The 26,668-nt window shown below is 55.6% G+C and overlaps 1 protein-coding gene across 6 annotated transcripts in view; it reads right to left on the reverse strand.

Moving 5' to 3' along the window:
* Positions 1 to 529: 529 nt before the first annotated feature.
* Positions 530 to 26,668, reverse strand: part of ATP2A3 (ATPase sarcoplasmic/endoplasmic reticulum Ca2+ transporting 3) — a 35,402-nt gene continuing 9,263 nt past the window's right edge. For 2 of the 6 annotated variants that reach the window (XM_023556302.2, XM_023556305.2), the window contains exons 2-22: positions 25,841 to 25,858; positions 25,526 to 25,608; positions 23,513 to 23,617; positions 23,184 to 23,322; positions 22,835 to 22,915; positions 22,668 to 22,753; positions 20,968 to 21,432; positions 19,232 to 19,320; positions 18,967 to 19,069; positions 17,624 to 17,755; positions 17,127 to 17,252; positions 15,359 to 15,577; positions 14,909 to 15,244; positions 13,204 to 13,424; positions 12,111 to 12,313; positions 11,446 to 11,531; positions 6,416 to 6,552; positions 5,851 to 5,968; positions 5,202 to 5,319; positions 4,743 to 4,815; positions 530 to 2,233 (exon numbers count right to left, since the gene is read on the reverse strand). In XM_023556302.2, the coding sequence (XP_023412070.1) occupies positions 2,170 to 2,233; positions 4,743 to 4,815; positions 5,202 to 5,319; positions 5,851 to 5,968; positions 6,416 to 6,552; positions 11,446 to 11,531; positions 12,111 to 12,313; positions 13,204 to 13,424; positions 14,909 to 15,244; positions 15,359 to 15,577; positions 17,127 to 17,252; positions 17,624 to 17,755; positions 18,967 to 19,069; positions 19,232 to 19,320; positions 20,968 to 21,432; positions 22,668 to 22,753; positions 22,835 to 22,915; positions 23,184 to 23,322; positions 23,513 to 23,617; positions 25,526 to 25,608; positions 25,841 to 25,858 (3,002 nt within the window). In that variant the 3' untranslated portion in view covers positions 530 to 2,169. Of the gene's footprint in view, positions 2,234 to 4,742; positions 4,816 to 5,201; positions 5,320 to 5,850; positions 5,969 to 6,415; positions 6,553 to 7,247; positions 10,866 to 11,445; positions 11,532 to 12,110; positions 12,314 to 13,203; positions 13,425 to 14,908; positions 15,245 to 15,358; positions 15,578 to 17,126; positions 17,253 to 17,623; positions 17,756 to 18,966; positions 19,070 to 19,231; positions 19,321 to 20,967; positions 21,433 to 22,667; positions 22,754 to 22,834; positions 22,916 to 23,183; positions 23,323 to 23,512; positions 23,618 to 25,525; positions 25,609 to 25,840; positions 25,859 to 26,668 lie in introns of those variants that run through there. The other 4 variants (XM_023556304.2, XM_010596513.3, XM_023556306.2 and 1 more) reach the window with 4 other exon arrangements.

Here is a 26,668-nt window from a genome sequence, read left to right on the forward strand (position 1 = left end):
CCCCTCCCTCCCTGGAGCCCCCCTCCCAGGAAGACAGGGCCACCTGGGTGAACCAGGGACTAATCTCAAGCAGGCTAGCATGGAGGCCCCTGACGGTGTGGGCTGAGGGAAGCCTTAGGAAGGTAGATGCTGGAAAAGGGAGGTAGATGCCATTCTGGGGTTGGACATAGGGAGGGAAACAGTAGGATGTAAACTTCAGAGAGGGTGAGAGCGTGGATGAAATGCAAGGGAAAGGCAGAGCCCATAGAACAGCCAGGGCTGGGAGCCTCCCTGTGGGGTGCAAGAGGACCCTGAAATTCAGCTTCAGGCCCAGCCCTGCCTAAGGCAAAGTCATGAACTCCTCCAGCCTTTGTTTCCTCAGTGGTGACAGGTGAACCGTAATTTGTGTAAAATGCTTTGAATCTCATGCTCTCAAGTGCTGTCCACAGGCGCAGCCAGCAGACTGAACCTCCCCCACCTGCTGAGTCCTGCGTCTGCCACCCAGCCGTGGCTCCTGAGTGTCTCTCTCAAGCCTCCTCTTCAAGGGAGAAAGAACCATTCCTGGTGATTTGGGGACCCAGGTCTTTATTTGCCATTTCCGGGGGTGGGGTGGGTACAGGAGGTAGCTCCCCAGGTAGACACCAGGGGCAGAGATAGGGGCACCAGACTCCAGGAAAAGAGATGCTGACGTCCTCTGCTGCCCAGGCATACGAACTTTATTTCTCTACCAAACAGCATGTCAGCAGGTGGGTACAGGGCCCTGTCCCCACCAAGACCCCCTATCTCCTCAGCAGGGAAGAGGCCAAGGATCTCTGCTGGGCACCAGAAGGCCCCTTCCCCAACTTGGCCCCCTCCAGCACCTACCCCGAGGGAGTCTGCAAAGCAGGCTGAGGGGGTTTCGATTCTGGACACCAGAGCAGGGACGTGAGTGTTGATTTTCATATAAAATAATCACTTGTCTACTCTCTAGAAGGGGTGTGGACATAGCACTCATTTACTCCTTCCTTTCTTCTATGCCTAACTAAACCAAAAAAAAAAAAAAAAAAACCCAAACCTACTGGACTCAAAGCGACTTAGTTTTTGCCAAAAGGGCAAAAGCTGAGTGAAGACAGACATTCTTTCCTCCAAACGCTGTTTTCCTACCATCTGACATGATCCACATGGAGCGTGTCCCTCCAGCAAGGAGGGAGGGAGAGGGAGTGACTTGGGCAATTAGCGATCCTTCATGTCACCCTTCTGGGCCATGGGGTGTGGGGGGCTAAGGATGAGGCCAGAAGTCCAAGGGGGGATTTGGCCAAAGACCTTGGCCACCCCCAGAGGGGCAATACATTGGTGTGAGCTATAAGTACATGTGAGACTCAGAATCACTGAGCCACACACCAGGCTGGGACATGGAAGGGCACAGTGGTCAAGGCCCCAGGGATGTCTGGGACCTCTGGGGCCAAGGACATAGGCAGCCAATCGGACTTCTGCTTGGCAGACCAAGCAACACTGAGACTTGGTAGGTCTCATTTGCTTAGGACAGGGAATACCTGCACCCAGGATGTTAGACGAGCTGAGGCAGGCAGCCTGGGTTGTTTTTTCTCCTGGGGAAGGAGGATCCTTGCATCAGCCCCTGACCCCCCTCTTGTGTCCCCTCTCTGACCCCCTGAGGCCTGTACATATATAAACAGAAACAGGCTCAAGTCCTCATGAGCCGACTTCATGGAGGCAGAGCAGAGTGGAGGGGGCGTCCCCCACTGCCATGCACAGCTGGGCCCACATGCTCCCCTTGCGGCACCCCTCCCCCACCCTGATGACCAGGCCCTGGTCCAGGCAATAAGGGAAAGGTCAGAGCCGGCCAGAGTGGCCTCAGTAGTCCTCTATTAGTGTGGAGGCACTGGTCACCAAGTAAATGCCCAGATTCCAAGCCAGGGGGCAGGCTCCAGAATATCTCGGGGTTCAGGATGGAGGGGCCCTGGCTCCGCTGCTGGCTCCAGCTTCCTGGTAGCCCTGTCCCACGCTGCAGCTTCTGTGGGAACCCAGGAGAGTCCAAGAGTCATGAATTACAGAGGCCCCACGTCAGATGAAGTGGTTCACAGGTGAGACCCCAGGACTGGGCCTGTGGAGTGTCCGGCTGGGCCTGAGGAGCGAGTGAGCGAGCGTGGCGGTGGGCAGGGGTGGGGTGTGGCAGTGAGTGCTTGGGCACCATCAGTCTGATGTCAGCATCGGAGACTCCACTCTCCTCCTGGCACTCACTTCTGGCCCTTTTCTTCTAGAAGAAAAACCCCAGAGCACGGTAAGGTGTTTGTGTGTGGGCACACCTCCAGGCTGGCTCCTTCTGGCAGCTTCCTTAGTCCCTTCTCACCCTACACTTCTCCCAGGACAGCCTCCTTGTCCCATGGCATCAGTCACTCCAGAGCTCTGTCTACCCCCAGCCTAGCTACCTCTCCTGAGCTCCAGCCTGGGGTCCATTCCCTGGACACCCCCCAGTCTCCCTCATTCCACAGGTTCTGTGGATTCACCACCTCCCCCGGAGTGAATATTCTCTTCCTTTTGGTTTACGCATTTCAGTTTGGGGAGCCAGCACCCACCCATCATACAGCCCAGAAACTACTCCCCCATTCCATACACCCAGCATCTCCAAGGCCTGCTGATGTCACCCCCTGAATCTCTTGAGTGCGTCTCCTCCCTCACTGCCCCACTAGGCCTCAAGCCTCTGACCCCGGCCTCAAGCCTCTGACCCCAGCCCCCAGCCTCCAATCCCCATCTCACCTCACTACCACCCTTCCACCCCCCAGGACCGCGTTAAAGCCCCAATCTGACCCCATCATCCCCTTTAATGGCTCCCCACTGCCCAGAATAAACTGCAAGCCTGCCTTGTATCCTGACTCACCCAGGTCTGCCCCCACACAGCCTCTCCAGTCCTCACCCTCCCCACAGTCCAGTCACAGGCCTGACAGCTGCTCAGCCATACCTGGGCAGAGCCAGGGAGTGGGGCAAGAGGACCCCCCCACCTTAATGGTGCCAATCTGGTTCCACAGTCCTCACTAAGACACATCCCTGTAAATCACGGGGGAGTCACAAACGTCAAGCCTCAGCAAAACTTCCCTAAAAGGCCACCACTGGGCTGGCTTGGGAATGTAACAGGGTCCCCTCTCTCACCCCCGCCTTGTCTGATTTAGGAGGCCCGATGGACGCGGCCGCACAGGGCTGAGCATCCACCTCGGGGCCCGTGCCCCCACCTCTCAGAGTCACTGGCACCCCCCCCTCCAACTGTGTCTGTCTGTGGCCCCACAGCCACTAACGACATCTGGCCACCACTCTCAAGCTGCACCTCTCCAGGAGCCTGATCAACATCTCAGGCCAATGGTGAAGGCGGAAGTGCGGCCTGGAACCCGCCCACCCTGGGCTGGGACTCAGAGTCTCTTCCCTAGATCCTTCCCAGGCGGGCTCAACATCCTCCCACCAGTCTCCCTGCCTTTGGTCCTGCCCTTGCCCATCTTGCAACCTTCTATGGCCCCAGTGTCCTGAGGATAACTTTCACGGTCCTCACCATAGCATGTGAGGCCCTTCTTAGCCTCTGGGTCTGACCTCTCTACCCTGCACCCTAGACCCCAGCCCCACTAGACACACCAGCCCTTTCTCCACCAGGTTCAGTTCTCCCCTTTCCCATCTTAACTCAAACCCGACCTTTCTAGGAATCACCCCTAAGCCCCGGCCCACAGCAGGAGCTGCTTTCTCTACAGCCCTTCTACACTACCTCAGTGGTGCTAGAAACCCTGGTAGACCTGGGAATTCGCCATGTCCAGCAGCCGATGCTGAACATGGAGTCCAAGACATAGGTTCTTCCCCATTGACTGAGAAATTTTAGCCATAGGCACAATGTTCTTACTTTTAAATATTCCTAAGAAAATCTGCTGCACCCCTTGGCAGTGTGGCCACTAGGGAAGGCCCTCGAGGAAGATAAAGAAGCCACCCGAGCTGCCGTATACTGGCCTGGTTTTGCAGGTGAGTGAGGGAGGTCAAGTTTGGCCAGAGGGTCTCCCGGCACACCTTGAACTCCACTGATGGAGTTTCAGACCCACTTCCTCCTCCTCATCTCCCCAGGAGGGTCCATGGAGGTGGGTGAAAAAGAACCACATGGGGACAGAATGGCCTGACTCCTCCCTCAACCCCCACACCCTCCAACAGCACCCACCCCCAACCTCAGGTGAGCCCCCCACATGCGTCTGATCACCCCCTGAACAGACACATGGTTGGCCAGCCCCTCCAGAGAGAGGAGGCCAACTTGTTTTTTTTTTTTTTTTTAAGATAAAATATGTGCAGCACCTGGGGGACTGGCCAGCGTGGGAGATGTGGCCCAACTGAGTGCCTCGGGCTCCCGGAGTAACATGCATTTGATCTATTTATAGTCCCATTCCCCCTGCCCCAGGACTGGAACACCTTCCTGCCAGAGGTGGCCCCCAAGGACCTAGCCGTCCCAGCAAGTCCTCAGCCATCACTGGGCCCACCCCAGCCCCTCCACATGGCCACAGTCTTGGCCCAAGCTCCCAGGAATGGGGACCTCCCCACTGCTGCCTCCTGCTTGGAGCCTCCCTTGCCTTTGGGAGGTTCCCAACTGCCTGCTCTCCGAGCCCCTCCCGTAGAGGTGGGCGGCGGACCCCAAGTGCCAGCCTGCTCCTCTGTTCGTTCTGGGGTTAAGGCTGATCCAGAGCTGTGAGCTCAGCAACAAAGACCTCCAGCCACCCACCCACCCACAAGGTGACACCAAAGAGGCCAACCCAGTGTGGTCTGGGGTCCAGGAAGCGGTCAGCAGCTGCCCATTCCATGCCTGGGAGACTGTCCTGAGAATGCCTGGATAAAGATGGACTGGGGTCAGAAAGGTCAGACCACAGATCTGGCCCAGAGCCAGGGAACAGCGGTCCTGGCCATGCAGGAGTGATGGCAAGTGAGGCGGGCAAGGCAGTGTGGCCCTCAGCAGTGCCCCCTATTGCACCGGACCCTTCAGCGCAACACCCAGAAGACACCACGGTCAGGGCCAACAGAGCACCTTCATGTTCTCCACATGGTAGTCCAGCAAGGCCAAGATGCCAAGACAGAGGCTCCAAGCATGACAAGGGCCAGCCCACAGCTACTCACACCTTGCTGCCCACTGCAGCCCAGGAAGTAAAGGCAGGTGGGGAAGTAGCTGCTGGCAGCGTGGTGAGCAGGGCACAGAGGGCCTGGAGCCTACCACTCACCATCCATGTGGTTTCGGGACAGGTACTTGAGGGCCTCATCGAGCAGGATGACAGGCAGGGATATCTGGAGAACCACCACCCACTGGCGCCCACTCAGTGGGGTTACCTGGAAAATGAGCTGCAGAGGGGGAGGTTTGGTTAAAGGAAGGGCCATCCCACGTACTCAGCACCCCACCCACTCCATCGACTTGGGCTACAATAGACTCTCACAAACACATCTAAGACACCCTTCGAATTCCCACCTCCAGATCCTTGGCCGTTCCACTTCCCCCACCTGAAATGCCCTCCCCAACCCTATGCCCACATGCCCGAAGCCCGGCCATCCTGTTGGGACATGGGAGGGATTCTGCAAATTCTTTCTCCTGACCCAGACTTGGGAGATTCCCTGCAGTAGGGGGTCTCCACCGCTTCTGTCCCCCAGACCTGAGGGCTCCTGATGGAGGAGCATATCTGGGGACGGTGCCTGCTCAGGGCTCAGCACAGGTCACACCCACTGAGCACCTTCAGACCTCCTACTTCCCCATCCTCCAGGCAGGCTTCCGCTCAGACGACTTGGCAAGGCCCAGTGACCACCCAGAATCTATAATGTCAGACGAGGATTTGGATCCTGTCACTCCAGAAGTCAGAGAAGGGGGGTGGCATAACTCACGGGAAGGGGTGGCACAAGCAGGATGAGGAAGTGCAGGGCCATGGACATGGCCACGGCTGCCAGCAGCCAGGGGTTCAGCCAGGGTGGCATCCGCAACAGCGACTGGTTCTCCGAGACGCTGCCAAAAGCATAGAGCGCTCACCTTGGGCTGGGTTGGGGGCCCTGCCATGGGCACCCACCCTGCGAGGGAGCAGGGTAGCTGAGCCACAGCACAGCTCTGGTTGGGGTTAAGAGCTGGAGTGTGTCTGAAAAGTTTGTCAGCTGTCTGCCTGCCCTCCCTCTATGGATCTGTCTGGGGCTTGGGCTCCTTTTCTCTCCCCTTCAGACTCAATCCTGACCCTATTTCTTCCAACCTTTGGGCTGAGTCTTGGGCTCCCCTGTCCCCTAGATCTCAATTCTGGTCCCCACTGACTCTCAGAACCCTCCTTTGTAAGCCTCTCTGACCCTCAGCCCACAAGACTCCTCGGTCCCTCAGACCCTAGTCCTGGACCCTTCTCAGACTCAATCTTAAGCCTCCTCTGTCCCACCCCTTTGACCCCCAATTGAGGCCCTCCGCCCAGCCCACCTGTTGAGGGCGTTGCACATCTCAATGGTCACCAGCACGGACAAGGCCATGGTGGTTGGGAAGCGGGACTCGAAGACCTTGCAGTCCACCTCGTCGGCAAAGAGTGGGTTTTCCTTGGAACACTTCAGGAAGTTCCTCTGAGGGCGCCGTGGTGTGGTCGGGAGGGTTTGGGGGACAGTGATCAGGGGAGGGCCCAGCTGGTCAGAAGACGGAAGCCTCACCTTGCCCTCAGTCTGCACCTTGAAGACTCCATCACGACCAGTGGGCAAAGCACTGCCCAGGGAGGGCCAGGGAGCTGGGGAGGGGTGCTCACCCAGGGTGGGAGTCTGGAAGGCTTTACTGTGCTGGGGGCGGGGTGCTCACTGAGGGTTGGGGTCTGGAAGGCTTTACTGTGCTGGGGGTGGGGTGCTCACTCAGGGTGGGGGCCTGGAAGACTTTACTGTGCTGCGGGTGGGGTGCTCACTCAGGGTAGGGGCCTGGAAGGCTTTACTGTGCTCACCCAGGATGGGGCCTGGTGGCTCTAATGGGTTGCACTGATCTGGGGGAGGGATGCTCACCCAGGATGGGGGTCGAGGGCCCTGAGGAGCTACAGTGTGCTAGGGAAGGAGCCCGTACACAGAGGGGAGGAGGGCGGGGCTGCCCTGGGGCAGGGGTCTGGTGGATCAGAGGGAGAGCAGCCGGACACTTCCTCTGGGATGTCGCATAGACCCATGGCACTCACCAAGTCTAGAACCAAGTACATCACCTTTCCCCCACACCACACCCTCTCCTCCATCCCATCTCCGGGGATCAGAAACAAAGACCCTCACCCACCCACCCACCCATAGGCTGGGGAGGACAACAGGGACCCCAGGGTCAAGTGGAGGCCCATGCTTTACCCTGGGGCACATGCGGGTTTGAAGTGCAAGAGGCGGGGTGATGACTAACTGAGACCATGAATAACAAAGGTGAAAATCAGCCAACAAAGTCGTGCTTGAACAGAATCCAGCTTTGGTGGTGTAGAAGGTAAAAGGCTACAGGTGACTTATTCACTGTTGTTAAATACAATTCCATTCATGCCTCACTCTCTGCCACTAAGATTGAACTCTACACAACCTGCTTTCTGCTTATGACGTAAACAAAGGAACTGCCAGAGCACAGCCTTAACACCCAAAACCAAACTCGTTGCTGTCAAGTCAATTCCGGTTCATAGCGACCCTATAGGACAGAGCAGAACTGCCCCATAAGAGTTCCAAGCAGTGCCTGGTGGATTCCAACTGCTATAACCACTACACCACCAGGACTCCTTAACAACACAGAGCTTTCTAATTAACAAGAAGCTCTCAGAGCCTGAGAAACAGGGTGGCCCTCCTCTGCAGCCACAGGGAAGAGTTGTCTTTCTGTCTGTAACCTTGCTTGCAGAATCGGCTCTGAAGACGCTAAGCTGAGAACATTCTCTTCTGCATCAGGGAGGTAAGAGAGAACGTTCACCACCGGTAACCAGCTCAGCTCTCTGATAATATAAATCTGTCCTTGGAATCTAATCTGAACACAAGAGATCTTTTAAACAAAGGGTTTAGAAATTGGTAACACGTGCTGGGAAAATAACCCCCAAAGAGAAGCCTGTCGACCGTCTGCCTGTCTGACCTGCTGCCCAGCAATCACCTGTCTTCTCCAGCTGCATAAATCCAAACAGGCAAGGCAGCTCTGCTGAGTCAGAAGAGGCTGTTGGCACCTTCCGCTTACTTGGAATGAAAAGCAATAAAAGATCACGGCTTGGCTAGATTTCTTATTTTAACAAAGAGATTGAGAATCTTATCTCACTTACACCAACAGTGAGGTTTTCTCCAAAAGCCAAGTATTTGGGGACAACTGCATGTGTTTTAAAGACTGGTACTGATAACAGTGCAGGGAACTGCCCTAACGCCTGAGCCTGGCTCTACCCACCAGATGACCCACCAAGTATTCTCCCACCACAGTCAGGTTTCCCCCTCCCAGTCCTTAATGGCTTCATCATACATGCACACGCACATATACACATCTCTCCTTCGGGCACAGGTATGTTTAGATCCTTACGCGTGCACACAGTGAAGACACTACAAACAGGGAGGAAAATGCAGACAGGAAGAGCCAAGGTGTTTCAACAGATTTCCTGCTCTGGCCATAAACACCCTGCCCAATTCAGACCTCGGGGTTTCACCAGTGAGCACACATCAGCCCTCAGGTCGGGGTCACAGTACAGCCTCCAGAATCTTCTATCAGAAGGTGCTCAGGTCTGGTATTTTAGTCTCATGGGCTCACTGGGAGCTTTTGTGGGCAAGCGGGCCCATTTCTATTGGTGAAACCATTGCTCTGCCTGCTTTTTCCCCTTGCCTGCTTGAGTATTTCCTATTCACCTTATCCTGCAAGACACCCTTTGGGTTTTATTAACTTAATTAACATTTATATAGCTCTTACTATACGCCAGAGTCCCTGGGTTGTGCAAATAGTTAACATACTCTTCTGCTAACTGGAAGGCTGGTGGTTCAAATCTACCCAGAGGTACCTTGGAAGAAAGGTCTGGCAACCTACTCCCAAAAATCAGCTATTGAAAACCCTACGGAGAGCAACCCTACCCTTAAACACATTGGGTTGCCATGAGTTGGAATCAACTTGATAGCAACTGGTAGGTGGTCAGATGCCAGATGCTGTTCTAAGTACTTTACAAGAATTAACTCAGTAAATTCTCTCAATAAGCCTATCAGGTAGGGACTATTATCATCTTCACTTTACAGATGAGGAAACAAAGGCACAGAGAGTTTAAGTAGCTTGTCCAAAGTCACACAGCTAGAATGTGGTGTGAACCCCGGAAGCCTGGATCCAGGCTTCATGCCCCATGCTCTTAACCACTCTGCTGCCTCTTGGCAGCCTCCTCCAGGAACCATGGAACTCTGGACACTTTCGTGAAATTCAACAGTAACTCAAGCTGAAAGTTCTACCTCAGGTCTGACCCCTGACACCTCTGAGTCCCACAGCCACCTGCCTTTTCTCTACTGAAGCACTTCCCATCCTGAAATGTGACTGCCTATTTCCATGGCTCTCCCCCGCACAATGCTGTAAGCTGTTTGTAAAGACTGTGCCTGCTCTGGTCACTGCCAGGTACCCTGCACTTTGCGTGTGGCACATAAAACCAAACCAAAGCCAAACCAGTTGCTGCCGATTCTGATTCATGGCAACCCCATGTTTTACAGAGTAGAATTATGCTCCATAGGCCTTTCATGGCTGAGACCTTTTGGCAGCAGATTGCCAGGCCTTTCTTCCGAGGCGCCTCTGGGTGGGTTCAAATCACCAACCTTCCAGTTAGTAGCCAAGTGCTTGACCATTTGCGCCACCCAAGGACTGCTGTGTCTAGCACATAGTACTTAATGATCATTTGTCGACCAACTGGATAAATTAAAATTGGGATGACTTGTGGACTAATTGGAAACCCTGGTGGTGTAGTGGTTAAGAGCTACGGCTGCTAACCAAAAGCTCGGCAGTTCAAATCTACCACGAGCTCCTTAGAAACCTTACAGGGCAGTTCTATTCTGTTCTGTGGGGTTGCTATGAGTCAGAATTGACAGGACGGCAGCGGGTTTTGGTTTTTGGTGAGGACTGATCAGTGGTGAGGCTGGGAGATGTCTAGCACAACTCCCAGAGTCTGGCTTCGGTGACCAGGTGGGCAGTGGGACCAACCCAGGAGATGGGGATAGAGGAGAAGGACCCGTTTGGGGGAAAGGTGATGTCCTTGGTTTTAGATTCAGCCAGTGCCATGGATCTGTGGGTCATCCCAGAGGAGATGTGCTGCTGGATATATGGGGCCGGGGCTCTGAAGAGAGGTCTAGGGTCAGAGATTTGGGGTCCTTAGTATGAAGGATGGCAATAGAGACAGGGCTGGATGAACACAGCGGCGGGTGGTTTTAAGCCCACACCCAGTGCCCACCCTGCTGCTCTCACAGGACCCAAGTGAGCAGAGGAGCGCAAAGCTGGCCCCAGCCTTCTGCTGTGGGCTGGGCAGAGTGCCAGCCTCTGGGATGAGTGCCTGGGGCCCGTGCTCTGCACTGCTGCAAAGGGAGACTGTTTAGGGCTGGCGGGTGCCAGGAAAGTGACCCTGGGCTCCTCCTGCCCAGGAGGCCATCCCACTTCTTCCTGGATGTGAATGCTGCACGCTGTGAGAATCCCTGAAACCAGAGAGTCCCCAGGGAGGACCGCAACCCCAGCCTTACACTGCCATCAGACCGGGGAGATGGAGCAAGGGAGAAGCCACTTCACTGGGCTTTCCTGGCCCTCCCAGGGATGGGGAAGAGCCCCTCCCTGAGCTCTCCCACCTACAAGAAGGGAATGTGGTAAAGTTCTGGATCCCTGCAGCTCTCTGCTTTAATGAGAGCCCGCAACTGGCTTTGCTGTAATCGCTGTGAAGGCTCTTTCCAGCGAAGGAGATGATGTTGACTGCCTGGCAGAGGGACAGACTGTTAGAAGGCGGCTGAGGGGTCTCCTCATTTGCTTCCAGAGCTGTGCCCAGCTAAGCTGGCCCCATGTGGGGCACCTGCCAGCCACTGTGGCCTCCTCCCCTGTGATAAGCCATTTTCCTCCGAGAAACACCTGTTGGTTGTGGGGAGGAGAGCCAGGTAGACTCCTCCCCTTGGCCCCCCCCCCATCTGCTGTTTGACCTTCTGCCTAAAGCTCTACCATGCCTCTGAGGCCTCAGTGCTTTGGGGGTTCCCTGCTAAAGGTAAAACACTTCTAGGCAGATATGCCTCTTAGTCCCTCCCTAATTAGCTGACTGGAGATGGAGTAGCCTCTTCTCTGGCTTAGAGGGCTGTGGTGGTATCTCTGGGCTTCCAGTGGCTTCTGAGTTTGGTTCTTTAGGTGGTGGATATTTATATATATGTATGTGGCAGGGGGAGGGCGGAGAGGGTCAGTTGTCGACCAGCCATGGGGTTCTGGCCCCCCTGAAGTTCCAACAACAACTTGAGATGGAAATTCTACCCTAGGTCTGACCCCAACAGGTTCCCTGCTTGCCACATGCTCACCAGCTGGTAGAAAGTGACGTGAGGTCCCTCTGCATCATACAGGAACCACCAGGTGGCAGCAGCCACTGTGGCCAGGCCCACGTACACTGCAGGGAGGGGAGGAGAAGGGCTGTGGGGGATGGCTGTGGTTTTCAGGAAACCATTCCCCCTACCTAACAAGTCCCTGAATTTCCCTCAGGGAACCACTCTCTCCATCTCTAAGCCATGTAGTTTGCATAGACCTACCTTTGGTACCAGTGGTGGACCCTGATTTGCAATGAGCCTCTGCCATACCCCTGGCAACAGTGATTGGCTAGGAGATAAGCAGGTGGCCCAATGTGGACCAATGAGAACAGGCCTGAGATGTTTATCACACCACTGAGGGAATGATAAAAGGCTTTTTCTTCTGAATTTGGGGTTGTAAGAGAACGAGCATGAAGGCTGGAGCTGCAGCAGCCGTCCTGCTACCCTGAGGGGCACCTGCCTGAGAATGGAGCTGAGGCAGAGCCGACAGTGATACTAAGGCCTGGATCCATCGTTCCTGAAGTTTGCATATAGTCTTGTGAGCCCAAACAATCTCTTGACACAAGCCAGACTAAGTCACACTGTCTATGGTTTGCAATTCTAACTGATATGAGGGTCTTACGAAGTTCCTGGAACCCCACTGAGGGCTGGGGCCTGCTCACCGCCAATAGCCAGATAGCGGAAGAAGAGCCAGCCACTGATGAGGGCCTCATGGGGGTTCCGGGGTGGCTTCTCCATGATGTCCAGGTCTGGTGGGTTAAAGCCCAGGGCCGTGGCAGGTAAGCCATCCGTCACCAGGTTCACCCAGAGCAGCTGCACAGGGATCAGGGCTTCGGGCAGGCCCAGAATTGCCGTGAGGAAGATGCTGGAACCAGAGTCATGGGCTCTAGTCCCCAGCAGGGCAGGCCCCCACCAGAAGGAGGGTCTAGGGAGCTCACCCCATCTCTATAGCAGCTCTTTCACTCCCTGCCAGTCCTGATGTGGGTGCACACGTGACAGGTATACACATCTCTGTTTACATTGGGCCAACCCAACTTCCCCCAGTCCCAGCTTTGGAGCCCTGACACATTTGCTCTTCAGACCTAGCAGAGGCCAAATACACACACACACACACACGCACACACATGAACAGTGCATTCCCAGGCATACACACACTTGTTCACAGACACACACAAAAACCTAGCACACACCACACACACCCACACGCTTGCACCGATGTGCGGGGATGCAGAATTCACATGTGCACAGGCAAACACGTGCCCACCATTGCCCACCGGCATCTCTCACACATGAATGGAAATGCATATACGATTACATGCTTGTACACATGCCCAAAGACCCACAAGTGTACACATGCACACATAAACATGTGTACACACTCCTCTCACTAGGGCACACACAACCACATGCACACACATACACACTTAGATCCTTACGCACGTACACACCAACACATTGCTGCCCAAAGGTGGGGCTACCTTCTCCCATCTTGCGACTCTGAAAGCAGGAAGAAAGTCATAGCTGAAGGGATGACGGGACTTTTCAGGCACCTCTCTGAGGGGTAGGGTGCACTATGGTCCACAGGTCACCAGGGCCTCTGGGGAATGACATGGTGTCCCCACCCTTTGAAGGCCCCAGCCAAAGCACAGCACCCATCCTTCCTCAGCCCACCCCAAGAACAAGCATTTCTCTATCTCAGGGATGCAGAAGCTGGCCCAGAGGGGCTGAGAGGAAGGAACACAAGGAGGGCCTCACCAGACGACCTCGCCGACGTTGGAGGAGATGAGGTAGCGGATGAATTGCTTCATGTTGCTGTAGATAGCTCGGCCCTCCTCCACCGCAGACACGATGGAGGCAAAGTTGTCATCTGACAGCACCATCTCCGCTGCTGACTTGGCCACGGCTGTGCCTGAGCCCATGGCGATGCCAATCTCTGCTTTCTTCAGGGCTGGGGCATCGTTCACCCCGTCACCAGTCTGTAGGCCAGGTTAGGTAAGGCCACACCTGAGCAACTTCCCTCCCACCTCCCCACCTCCCCCCAGATCAGCCTGCCCTAAGGAAGCAGGACAAAACCGGGGAGAAAATCAAGTCAAAGGCCAGAGAAGACGATGAGGCTGGGGATAGGGACCAGGGAGACCAATGGTGAGGGTTGGGATGAAATTAAGGTTGGGGATGGAGTAGAATATGAAATTGAAGTCAGAGGCAAAGCTGAAGTCAAACTAGGGATGACTAAGGTTGTGGCCCAGGTAAAAGTCCAGGTAGGTTTTCTAGTCAAGGTCAAGGATGGGGCCAGGGTGATGGTCAAAGTCAAGAATGAAACTCAGGCTCAAGGTAAACAAAACAGATCAAGGTTGAGATTAACATCAGGAGCCAGGTCAAGGGTGAGGTTGAGGTCAGGAATTGAATCAGTGTTAAAGAACAGGTTAGGATCAAGAATGAGATAGAAAAAACCCGGGCCCGAACCAAAGGTCCGCCCAAAGGTGAACGGATAAATAAACTGTGCTATACTCACACAATGAAATCCTACACAGTACTAAAGAAGAAAGGATCTACCAACACCCTGAACAACATGGACAAATCTCAAAAGAAGTCAGACACAAAAAAGTATGTACTACATGGCTGCATTCATCTGAAAACCTAGGACAGAAAAAACTAAATCTATGAGAGAAAAAAAGGGCAACAGCGGTTGCCTCAGTTGGGAAAGGGGCCTGATGGGGACGGAGCACGAGGGAACCTGTGGGTTGATGGTAACGTTCTGTATCTTGTACAGGTTTGGGTTACACAGGTGTGTACATTAATCAAAAACTGATCAAATGGTACACTGGAGATTTGTGCATTTCATCGCAGGCAAATTTTACCTCATAAAGGGAAAAAAGAACCATACACAGACGCTGACCTCTAGTTAATGCTGTGGCCTCTGCCATACAGAAGGGTAAACTGTATCGATGGCTGCAACTTACCATGAAATGCTTTGGAAAAAAAAACAAACAGATTAAGGATGAACAGATGGGTCAAAAAAAAAAACCCAAACTCGTTGCTGTTGAGTTGATTCCGACTCATAGAGACCCTATAGCAATCCTATAGGACAGAATAGAACTAACTGCCCCATAGGGTTTCCAAGGAGCACCTGGTGGATTTGAACTGCTGGTCTTTTGGTTAGCAGCCATAGCTCTTAACCACTACGCCACCAGGGTTTCTGAACAGATGGGCAGCAATGTGATGATGCAAAGATAGCCAAGTGCTAGTGGTAGAGCCTAGATGGTGAATATACCAGTGTTCACTATAAAGTTCTTTCAATTTCTCTATGCATTTCAAAATGTTTCCACTAAAGCGTTAGAAAAAATAAGAATGAAGCAGAAAAGGGGTTGCATGAGTTACCTTCTCCAAGCCCTGTGACAAGTGCTCTGCCCCCTCCCCGTCTCACCCCCCCCCCCACCCCGCTCCTATCTTGTGGCCTCACCATGGCGGTGACCTCATTAAAGGACTGTAGGTACTCCACGATGCGGGACTTGTGCGCAGGCTCCACACGGGCAAAGCAGCGAGCCGTCTGGCAGGCATGGCGCTGCTGCTCAGGGCTGAGGTCATCAAACTCACGACCTGTGTATGCCCTGCCCACCACGTCCTCCGTGTCCCCGAAGATGCCAAGCCGGCGGCAGATGGCCACGGCCGTGCCTTTGTTGTCCCCTGTGATCATGACCACGCGGATGCCCGCCTGGCAGCAGCGGGCAATACAAGCAGCCACCTCAGGCCTTGGTGGGTCCAGCATGCCCACACAGCCCACGAAGGTCAGGTCCGTCTGTAGGGAGGAGGCAGATGCCAGCTGGGCCTGAGCCCACCCTCAACCCATTACCTGCCTGGCTGCTGCAGGGGTCACGTGGCTCCCACCCTGGGACCCCATCCCAGCACCCACCTCATACTGGGCAAACTTGCTGCAGTCATCCAGCTGCATGTCCTCCTTCCTCGGGGGCATATCCCGGGTGGCCAGCGCCAGGCAGCGTAGTGTGTCCGAGCCTGAGCCCCAATCCCGGATTTTTGCCAGGATCTGCGCCCTGGAGGCAGTGTTCAGAGGTACTGTGCGGCTTCCCACGCGGACTGAGATGCAGCGCTCGATCACACTTTCAGGAGCCCCCTGTGGCGTGCGGGCAAGATGGGGAGGCAACCCTGCCAGTCACGACCCCCCTTTCCAACTGCCCAACTAAAGAAACTGAAGCCCATTGAGGAAAACGCCCCCAAGGTACACACTGCAAGGCAAAGCCTAAAATCCACTTTAGAAATCACAGGGTAGGAAAGCCCCACTGTGAGAAAACCCAAAGAGAAGGAGGCCGGAAGGGGAGCATGACCATCCACCAGGTTGGCACCCTCCCCCCACCAGCTGGTAGCTGAGAAGGCCTGCTGCAGCATTTTGGGGGTGAGCCTGGGGCTACTGGAATTCCAGGCCTGTGGGCTTCAGGAGCAGGCAGGCATGCTGAGCCAAGCCTGGGGACCAGATACAGGGCCATGAGGGGTGGTGGGTGTGGTTTGGGGGAAGCTGAGCTCAGGGGTGACAGGCTCCTTGGAGCTTTGAAGTTTTACCTTGGACCCCACCCCAGGCGTGGGAACAGCCACTGCCTCTTAATGGTTAATCAATGGCTTCTCCTTCTCCCAGAAGGGTCAACCCAGACCAGGGTTTCCAAACAGTTCATTCCAGTTCAAACCCCTGCTGAAAATTGCATTTCCATCCCAGATACACTGATTCAAAATCTACAGTTTAACAAAATCCCCTGGGGATTCTTATGTAGAATCAATTTTGAGACCCACTGCTCTACTAGTGGTTCTCAGAATTGGTCTCTAACCAGCAGCATTAGCATGGCTGGGGAACTTCTTAGAAATGCAAATTCTCAGTAGGAGTTCCAACCAGAGTGAACCGGTTTGAAGCCCACCCCAGACATTAACATTTTAAAGTGGCCCAAGTACAAACGTGGAGCCCTGGTGGTACAGTGGTTAAGAGCTTGGCTGCTAACCAAAAAGCCAGCAGTTCATATCCACCAGCCACTCCTTGGAAACCCTACGGGACAGTTCTACTCTGTCCTGTAGTCCGAATTGACTTGATGGCAATGGGTTCGGTTTTTTGGTTTTAAGCATCAATGCAAGAGCCTTTACATTTCAAAACGGGTTAAAACCTTCACTGTGGGGTGAAGTTAGGGCTGTGATTCCTATGTCAGGTTTGGACGCAGCAACAGGAGGTGCTGTGGACAAAGGTCTGGGTGGGTGCTGGTTTCTTTTCCCCTTCCTGGGACTCAGTTTCCAAAACATGGAGTACCAGATGGGCACCAACTGCCTCAACGCCACCAGTCAGAGGCAAAAGGGCCTCCAAGACCTTCTAGGCTGACCCCATCATTCAGATGGGGAGACTGAGGCCCACAGAGGAGCAGGGATGACCCAAGGCCATGTGACGAGATAGTGCTTTGAAGCCCAGAGCTGGGGTCATGGCAGGGGGCAGGTCTCAGGCCCCTGGCCTTGCCTCTATCTCCACCAGGCCTGGATCCTGCTTGCACTTCCCCAAGGCAGGCAGGCCACCCTTATTCTGCTTTGACAACGGGTATCTCACAGCTGCAGTCTCTGGCAATTCAGTGGACTAGTGACCAGGTCCCCAGACCCTGGGTGTGCAGGGGCCCCACGCCAGTCAGCCAGGCCCCCACCTTCACAAACATCTTGCTGCCCTGGGCTGCTGAGCCAGGGCGGATGGGCGTGCAGTACACTGACATGGACTTCCGGTCTCGGGAGAACTCAAGGGTGAACTCCTTCCGCATCAGCTGTTTGATGACCTGTGGGGCCACGGCAGGTCAGGGCATGAGGAGCAGTGTCGGCTTCCCCATCTGCTCCCTCACCAGCTGCTCAGTCCTCTGTGCGGGATAATGTCTACACTCCTGACTCCCGTGTACATGGTCTCCACCTCCCACTCCAGCCGGAGAGATGCTGAAAAGCCGCCATTTCCTGACGACGCACTACTTTTCCTCCTCCAACTCTCGCCCACATGGAGCTGTTTCCCCTCTTCCCTCCCTAACCAAGTCTTACTAGGAACCTGAAGTCCTGCCTCCTCCCAGAAGCCCCCCCGCCCAAGACTTAGTTCACCTCTCTCCCTTCTCCAGATGCTCTAGCCCCACAGCCTGTACCCTCAGCCTACTCCCTTACTCACTGTGTTGCAGGCACCGGCTCGCTCCACTCGGGACAGGGCCTGGAGGTCGGTGTCAAACACGTTCATCTTCTCCACCAGGCAAGTCAAAGCTGTCTCCGTAGCCTCTCCCACTTTCTCATATATGCCCTTGGCCTGGTGAAAACCAGGGAACTAGGAATGAGGGGCAGGGCAGACCCCAGCCAGGCTCCCCAGTCTCACCTCCACTGACTCCCCACTCAGTGGAACCCTCTTTGCCTGAGTTCCACGTAACTCCTTTGCACCAAGGCTGGTGGGCCCTTCCCAGTCCGGCTGACCTAGGTCTCGGCAGTGTTGGGCACTGCTGCCCACCTTCCCTTGCCAACTCTTTTTTCCCCTGGTGTCAGTGGCCACGTGCCCTCCCAGTTCTCCGCATCTCTCAGTTCATCCCTTCCCGCTCTCCTTCACCAGCTTCTCTTTCTAGGTCCGAACTCTGCTGTCTAACTCCTGCCTCTTTCTCTCCTTGGGGCCTCATATGCCTGCTGCTTCCACCGCCTTCCCTGTGCTCATGAACACCACAACTAAGCCATGACCCTCTCCTGAGCTCCCAACCCACATGGCCAACTGCAGGCGCCAGACCCTAGTCCTGGGGACCCCTCAGGCACCTCCTCCTCTCCCTGTGTTTACCAATCAAGTGGCAGCCCCACCCAGCATGGCAACCAGGAGCTACCCTGATCGCTGTCTCTCTTTCACCCAACCAGGAACCAAGTCCCAGGGTTTTCAGCTCCTAAAACCTCTCTCCAAACCATGCTGAGGCCCCAGCGAGGGCTGTCTGCCTCACTCTGGCCTGGTCAGCCACACGGGGCTCCCTGGCTCCAGTCTTGCTCTGCCTGCTCTGTTCATCCCCCGCGCCCCACCCCCAGGAAGCCTGGGTGACCCTTTGTAAATCTGATCATACCACACCTGCACCCAAAGCCCTCTGTGGCTCTCGCTGCTCTCAGCCTGGTAGGGAGACGTGACTTGATCTGGCTGAGGGCTTGCCCTCAAGCTTTACACCTCCAATGCTCCATCACCCACGTCCAGCCACGAGGAAGGGCACTCATGCCAAAATCTCAGGCTGCTACGGCCTGTGGGCCCTATCTGGGCTGGGCCTTGTGCCTTAAACACCCTCCCTCGTCCCAGTGTGGAAAATCTCTGTCCTAGGGATCCCCGGCCCTTCAGTCTTGAAGAAAGTCTGAGCGGGGCGGGGGTGGTGGGGTAGGTGTGCATGGGGTGGCAATGTCCCTGAGGTGTGGCGCCCCAATACTGGGAGCTGTGGAACTATGGGACAAGGGTCTGTCCTGGGTACTCAGATACTAAGGAGATCTGGAAAGAGAGTGGAGTCCCACCTCGTTGTAGTCCAGCGCCGAGTCATTGCACAGCGCACAGATGGTCGCCAGCTCCACCAAACTGTCAAACTCTCCACAGCGCACAGGCTTTTCTCCCTGCCGCCTGTGGAGCCCAGACGTTCAGTCCAAGGGCCTCGGCCCCGCCCCTGGGAGATGCCTCTAACCCTGACCCCACCTCCAGGAGGCCCCGCTCAGGGACACCACTCTGTGCTCTCCCGCGTGGCCCCGCCCACCAGGAAGCCCCGCCCCCTTGACCTGCACTCACACTTCGCCCTCCGGGGTGTAGGTGGTACCCGAGATGGTGAATTCGTGCAAACGGCAGGAGCCAGCCTCGGCCTCGGCCACCACGAACATCTGGGGAGCCAAGGAGTGTGTTCAGGGCGGGTCAGGGTCGCCTCTCTCCTCCCAAGGTAAAGCCAGTCTGAATAACGCCTGACTCTGGGGTGGGTCCTGCAGGGCCATCCTAAGAGCCACCAGCACCAGCCCCAATCCCAGGGTCTCAGAGGCACAGTATGAGAGTATGGGGTGGGGTTGGGGGAATCTCTGCTCTGTCCATGTGTGCTGCAGCTCAGGCTTGTCAGTTTGCTCTGGACCCGGGAGGGGTTTATGGCACATTCTTCAATGCCCTCTGGGGCAGCTGTTGGCTTGATGGAACCCTGAGCTGGGACAGGAAGCCTGGTCTTTGCCTGGTTCTGTTCATCATAATCTGCGGAGCACCTGAGCCTCAGTTTCCCCTCTGGAGAGTAGCTGGGATCACAGCCTAGCTGCTCCTACTTTCCGTTCCTGGGAGACCCACACCCCACTGTGAGGCACAGACCCCTCCTGCCCAGAGCTGTCCCCAGGGCATGAGCTCCTGTTGGCAGGGGTCCTGGGTCACCCAGGGACAGGACAGGGGGCTCACCTCCTCCCAGGGCAGCCCATTTTCTTGCCAGCCAGCTTTCTGGGAACGGTCTCGCTGCACATTCCCAAGCAAATGGCCAGCCCAGCACCTAGTAGGTGCCCAGTAAACGTGTCTCCCCTCTTGCTCTCCTCCCTGCTCCCAGAGGCAGCTCCCCAGCAAATGCAGCCCTTGAAAAGTTAAGTTTCTCAGCCCAGCATCCATCCCTACTCTGTGTCTTTCAAGTCCTTATTTGAGCCAAGGAACACTTTGTTCAAAGGTAGTCCCACTAGGAATTTTTGCAGAGCTCTGGGGCAAAGTCGGGGCTGCAGGGTGGTACAGCTTGCTGGTGCCCCCTCCCCTGCAGCAGCCTCTGATTAAGGCTTCGGAAGACCGAGCCCAGATTTTCAAGGCCACCCAGCCAGCAGACTGTGGGAACAGAGGGTGGGAGAGGAGCCATGGGGGAACCTGGAACCTGAGAGGGGTGGGAAGCCCACAGCCTTCACCATCATCGTACCCGCCTCTCTACTGGGTCGGGAGGATCCCTCAGCCCCACAGGCCTGCTGCAGCCTCAGCCAGAATCCCTGGAGCATGTGGGCAGTGGGCCCAGGATGTGGGCTGGAATCCAGGGAATAAATAATTCCTGCCTTGGCCCTTCCAAGGTCACTGGGGCCAGTGTATCTGGTGATAGGCATTGACCACAGAGAGCCATGGTGGAAGCAGGGTAGAGCCTGGCTCCAGCCCGAGCTTGGCTCAGGCATCAAGGCTGGATCTGATCCTCTCCTGTGTCTTTATGGTTACCTGGCAGGGCTTGCACACCCAAGCTTCAGATAAGGAAACTGAGGCCCAAGCTTCAGATGAGGAAACTGAGGCTCACAGATGGGCAGCAACCTGCCTGTGGCTCCACAGTGACCTAGCCAGGCTCTGTCCACTGCAGCCTGCCAGTCCTCTGCTCTAACCCCATGAAAACCTGGATCTGTTCCCTATCATAGGATGGTCCACAGGTTTTCTCCTCCATCCCCCACCAAAAAGAAAGTCAGGGAGTAACCCGGAGAGGGAGTCCAGTTCACCCAGCATCACACAAACACCACCAGTGGGGCCCCAAGCTGACTGCGGCAACTCACCCGGCAGACGGACATCTGGTTGGTGGTGAGTGTGCCGGTCTTGTCAGAGCAGATGACTGAGGTGCAGCCCAAGGTCTCCACAGAGGGCAAGCTCCGCACGATGGCATTCTTGCGTGCCATGCGCCGGGTGCCCAGTGCCAGGCATGTAGTGATGACAGCCGGGAGGCCCTCAGGGATGGCGGCCACAGCCAAGGCCACAGCAATCTTGAAGTAGTAGACGGCACCACGGAGCCAGGAGCCGCCGTGGACTGGGTCGGCAAAATGGCCGATGTTGATGACCCACACAGCCACGCAGATCACAGAGATGGCACGGGACAGCTGCCGCCCGAACTCATCCAGCTTACGCTGCAGCGGTGTCCGCTCCGGCTCCACCGCCGCCATCTGGCTCCGGATCTTGCCCAGCTCCGTGTGCAGGCCTGTGGCCACAGCTACGCCCACCGCCTTGCCTGACGCAATGTTGGTGCCCTGACCAAGTGAGGGAAGAGCTGCTTACACCCCGGCCAGGACCCCAGATCCTTGCCTCCTTCAGGCCATTGTAGGGCTTTTATCCCTCTACTTGGCTTCCTTTTTCTTCATGTCGGAGCACTCCCAGACCCATGCGGCTATGTCTCCCTCATGACAGCGTCAGCTCTATGCGGGCAGGGCTCTGGTTCATTGCCATATCCCCAGTGCCTGGCTCAGAGGAGGCACCAAGGCCAATACTGACCAGCACAGCACAGACACCAACCCGTTAATATGTGAGTTGTGAACAATCAACATGGCCACACAGCAGCATGCAGCTGACTGTGATCCCTGGTAAACAGTCCACAAATATCACATTAAAGAATCCAGAAAACTTAAACTTAAGCCTCTTCACTCCCAAGGCCCTAGTAAAATCTCCAAGTCCTGGAGTAAGGGATAGCCAGTCGTGAGTCTCAGTGTCTTCCTTTGTACAATGGCCCAACAGAGGCCCAAGACACAGTGGCTCCGAGGAGGGTATTAACTCAGTGCCCCTTCTAATGGATGCGCAGTGTAGGAGGGGGTGAGAAGGCAGGTGTTGCCCTGAGCAATGGCTCTCCACCCCTGCCCTACCCCCCAGGCCCCTGAGTTAAGGGAAGGGCCTCTGGTTAGCCAGCCCACTCTCCTCAGAAGGCTTTTTGGGGAGAGCTGTGGTACTGGACCATGCCCCTTGAAGTCTCCTGTCCCACCCCAAAGCAGTTTTTCCTGTCTGTGAAATGGCTCGTTCCTGCCATCCTCCACCACTTTTGCAACCCTCTTGCCTCCAGAGAACTTTCTGTTGAGTGTTTATGGGTAAGCTCTTCCTCTTTCCAGATTAAGGCAGCAGAGTCTAGAAGGTAAGAGGGAGAACTGTGGCGAATGTCTGAGCTCACATCCCAGCTCCATTACTCCCTGCCTGTATGACCTTCCTCAGGCAATTCCTTAACCTCTCTGTGCCTGCTGGAAAATACAGATCACGAGAGTACTTATTTCAGAGGCTTGCTGTGAGACTAAAAAGAAATTAATATATGTAAAAGGCTTGGATCAGTACCAGGCCCACGGCCCTCCGTAAACACAAGCTATTATTACTGTTATAAACTTGCATGTTTTGTCAATAATTGGTGAGGTTCTTTCCCGTGGGACTTTAATTCATTAATCTTAATGGTATTGATATTATTGTTCAGACAAAGCTCTGAGAAAGCCCAGGCATCCCAGGGACTTACAGAAAACAGCATGTTCTTCTTGTCCTGGTTCACAGCTCTCGCGTCTGAGATGGCATCTGTGTGCTTGGTCACCGACACAGATTCACCTGCCAGTGGAATAAGAATGAGAAACGCCACACGAAGACACCCCTGTGCCCTGGTCCAGCCCCTGCCCGGCCAGGCCTCACCTGTCAGGATGGACTGGTCCACTCGCAGCGTGGTGGACTTGATCTCAATGAGGCGGAGGTCAGCAGGCACTTTGTCCCCGACTGAGGAGGAAGGAAAGCCTGGCTGAGTGTGGGGCTTTGGCTGCTAACCCCCGCAAAAGCCAAGGGCTCCCAGGAACCATGGCTGGGGCTGGCATGCAGGGGCCTGAGCGTGATCCCTTAGGTGGTCCCCTGCCCTCTGGCCCTCAGTCTTCTTATTTGTACAGTGGGAGTCTGGCAGAGGAGCTCTGGAAGGATCCGACAGTCACCCCTCTGAATACACAGCCAAAAGACAGAGGCACAGAGAGGGACGGGGTCACCAGTGTCACACCTGCCACTTCCACGATATCTCCGGGGACAATGTCCCGGGCACGGATCCTCTGCACACCCTTGCGGTCTGAGCGGATCACCTTGCCCATCTCAGGCTCGTATTCCTTTAGGGCCTCAATGGCACTCTCAGCATTGCGTTCCTGTAGAGTACAAGGTGAACAGGTGCTTTGTCCCTGCTGCCCCCAGCAGGCCACCCCCTCAGAGTGACACCCTCAGGGCCTAGGGTGGCGCTGGAAGCAGAAGAACCTGCAGGGAATCCCAGCACCAGGTGGAGGTCACATCTAGCAGGTGGGAGACCCCAGGTCCCAGCCCAACCCCTGGGCCTCCCACCTGCCATACGCCCACGATCGCATTGGCCACGAGGATCAGCATGATGACCAGAGGCTCCACGAAGGCTGTCGTGGTCTCCTCACCTTCCTCGAACCAGGCCAGGACCTGCCAGGATCAGAGCCAGTGAGTGTGGGCTATGCTGTGGGCAGGTCCTGCTCACCTTTCTCTTTGTACCCTGGATCTCCTGTCTGCCTCCCTGCTGTCAGGGAGGCCCCCTGGGATCTCTGGGCTTGGAGAGGGTGACTCTGAGAAGGCCTTGGCTTAGAGGACACTCAACTCCCTCAGGCAGTGACCACCACAGCCTGTGTCCCTCCCCAGGTCCATCTTCAGGGACATGGGCAGTTACACAACCACTAGCTGGAGATCCCAGTCTGCCTACAGCAAAGTGGGGTCCCAGACCAGCAGCAGCAGTATCAGCTGGGAACTTGCTAGAAATGTGGTTCTAGGGGCCCGTCCGGACCTACTGAGTCAGAAACTCAGGGAGGCGCTCAGCGCCTGTGTTTTAACAAGCCCAGGTGATTCTGGGCCCCATCATGTTTGAGATCCCCTGGCCAAAGGAACCTTGCTCCAGACCTAGAGCCCAGACGCCCGGGTTGGGAGTCAGGAGACCAAGTCCTGTTTCCACCTCTGGCCCAGGTGGGTACTTGTCACTCCCTCTCCACGTGCTCAGTGTGCCCGTCTGTACAGTGAAGGGGTACAGGCATCCCTTTGGGTCTGCTGATTTAGGCTTCTGCATGGATAGACTTTTTCTGCAAGAGTCCCCATTTTCCATGAGGACAGTGGGCAGGAGGACCAGACACAGCTGGCTGGGCCCTGCTGACTGGAAGGGAAGTGTCCCACCCAGTGCCCCTGCTGTCCCGTGTTCTAGACCACCAAGATGAGGTTTCCTCCCAGACCATGCTGGAGATGGGGGCGGGAACCAGAATCATGTCCACCCTCAGGGTGGCCTGGAAATGATCCTGAGTTCCATTTGGGTCTCTGCTGCTCAGCTGCCAATGACAACCACTGTTTCCCTCACTTCCTTCCTACCCTGGCCCCATTACACTGGGAACGGGGGAAGAGCAAAGGGGATCAGCAGCAAGAAGAGACTGCGGAAAGTGAAGGCCCCACCTGAGGAGTCTGGAGAAACCCTGAGAGTATGGGCCCCAGACACCCTCTCAGCTCAATGATGAAGTCACTCCTGGGTTTCACCCTTCAGCCAAAGAGTGGACAGGCCAACGGAACAAAACAAGACTAAAGGGGCACACCAGCCCTGGGCCAAGGACTAGAAGGCAGGAGGGGACAGGAAAGCTGGTAATAGGGAACCCAGGGTTGGGAAGGGAGAGTGTTGACAAGTCGTGGGGTTGTTAACCAGTGTCATAAAACAATATGCGTACTACCTGTTTAATGAGAAATTAGTTTGTTGTTTAAACCTTCATCTACAGTACAATTAAAAAAAAAAAAAAGAAATGAAGGCCCCAAAGTACGTCTGAGGAGCGCGGGGAGTCACGGGAGGGGCTGAGGCAGTGGCTCTCAACTGGATTTGGTGCCCCAGGGACATCTGGCAATATCTGGAGACATTCTGGATTGTGATAACCAGGGGTTGCTATTGGTATCTGCTGAGCAGAGGTCAGGGATGCTGCTAAACATTCTATAAGGCAGAAGACAGCTCCCCACAACAAAGGATTATTGGGTCCAAAAAGTCAGTAATGCTGAGATTGAGAAATCCTGGGCTAAGACAGGGAGGGGTGGGTTCCACTCGTGCTTTTGAAAGCTCACTCTGACAGCCAGGGTCCAAGACAGACTGGAGGGGGCCAGATGGGAGCCAGGAGACCAATGTGGGGGCTGCAAGGGTACAGGCGAGGGAAGTCGAGGTCTGAGCAGAGCAGGGGCGGGTAGGCCAGGGAGCAGGCTAAGGGATGCCCATGGCTGAGAGGACAGCCCTGTGCCCCAGAGCACTGCTGGCTCTCCCTCCCCGTTGCCCAAGGCTGCAGCTGCAGGGCTCCGGGCCCTGGTGGGAAGGGCCCTACTTACGAAGGAGACCAGGGCGGCCAGCAGCAGGATGCGCACCAGGAGGTCTTCAAACTGCTCCAGCACCAGCTCCCACAGGGACTTCCCTGGGAACAGGAGAGCCACATGAGGACTGGGACCCTGACCGACTGACCCTCTCATTTAGAGATCAACTGGCCCCCTCCCTCCCTACAGCTGGAGAGGGAGAGCCTGAGGCCTTGAGGGCCCTTGAGGCGCAGCAAGCCCTCACTCTAGAGGGGAGGAGGGGCACACCCTGACAGGGAAGGGCCCAAGGACGTCTCCTTGGGGCTTCAGAGCCTGCCCTGGCCCAAACCTCACCTTCCTCCGTCGGGAGCTCTGCAGGATCCAGGCAGCCATGGTAGCCATGAAGAGACAAGAAATGACTGGGTTATGCAGTGGGGCCTTGGAGATGTCTGAGCAGCCCTTCCCCACTGCGTCTGCCCAGACCCCCAGATGAATTGGATGTATCCCCAGGGCTCTCTGAGGTCACTCCACCTCAGAACAGATAGTTGGAGCCCAGATGCTTCCAGCCTCCCACCCCACCCTACCCCACCCAACTCTGAGTGAGGAATGTCAGGTGTGGCCTGGCTCACCTTGGGACAAAACCAAAGCCGGGGGGACTGTTCAGGTCCCCCAGTATAGCTCCTTTCCCATTGCACAGAGGGTAAACGGAGGCCTAGAGAGGCAGGAGGTCTCACAGCTTCCCTGCACTGCCCTTCTTCAGATGGCCACCCAGTCAGTGTTCCCCACCCCAACCACAAAGCGGCCCCTCCCTCTAGAAGCAACTCAGATGGAGGCCATCTGCTCAGGCCAATGGAGTCCTTGGGTGGTGCAAATGGTTAACATGCTTGGCTGCTAACCAAAAGGTTAGCAGTTCAAGTCCACTCAGACACATTGGAAGAAAGGCCTGGTAACCTACATCTGAAAAATCAACCACTGAAAACCGTACGGAGCACAGTTCTACTTTGACACACATGGGTCGCCATAAGTCAGGGTCGAGTCAACGGCAACTGGTTTGCTCAAGCCAATGAGACCAAGCCCTGCCTCTGCTCACAGGGTATCAGACACACCTGCTACTCTAGGACCACCTGGCCAAGGTCTGCAGCAGAGCCTCACCCTACCCTGGGCGCTTCCCCAGGACAAGAC

Source organism: Loxodonta africana, chromosome 18 (genome assembly GCF_030014295.1).
Source record: "Loxodonta africana isolate mLoxAfr1 chromosome 18, mLoxAfr1.hap2, whole genome shotgun sequence".
NCBI lineage: Eukaryota > Metazoa > Chordata > Mammalia > Proboscidea > Elephantidae > Loxodonta > Loxodonta africana.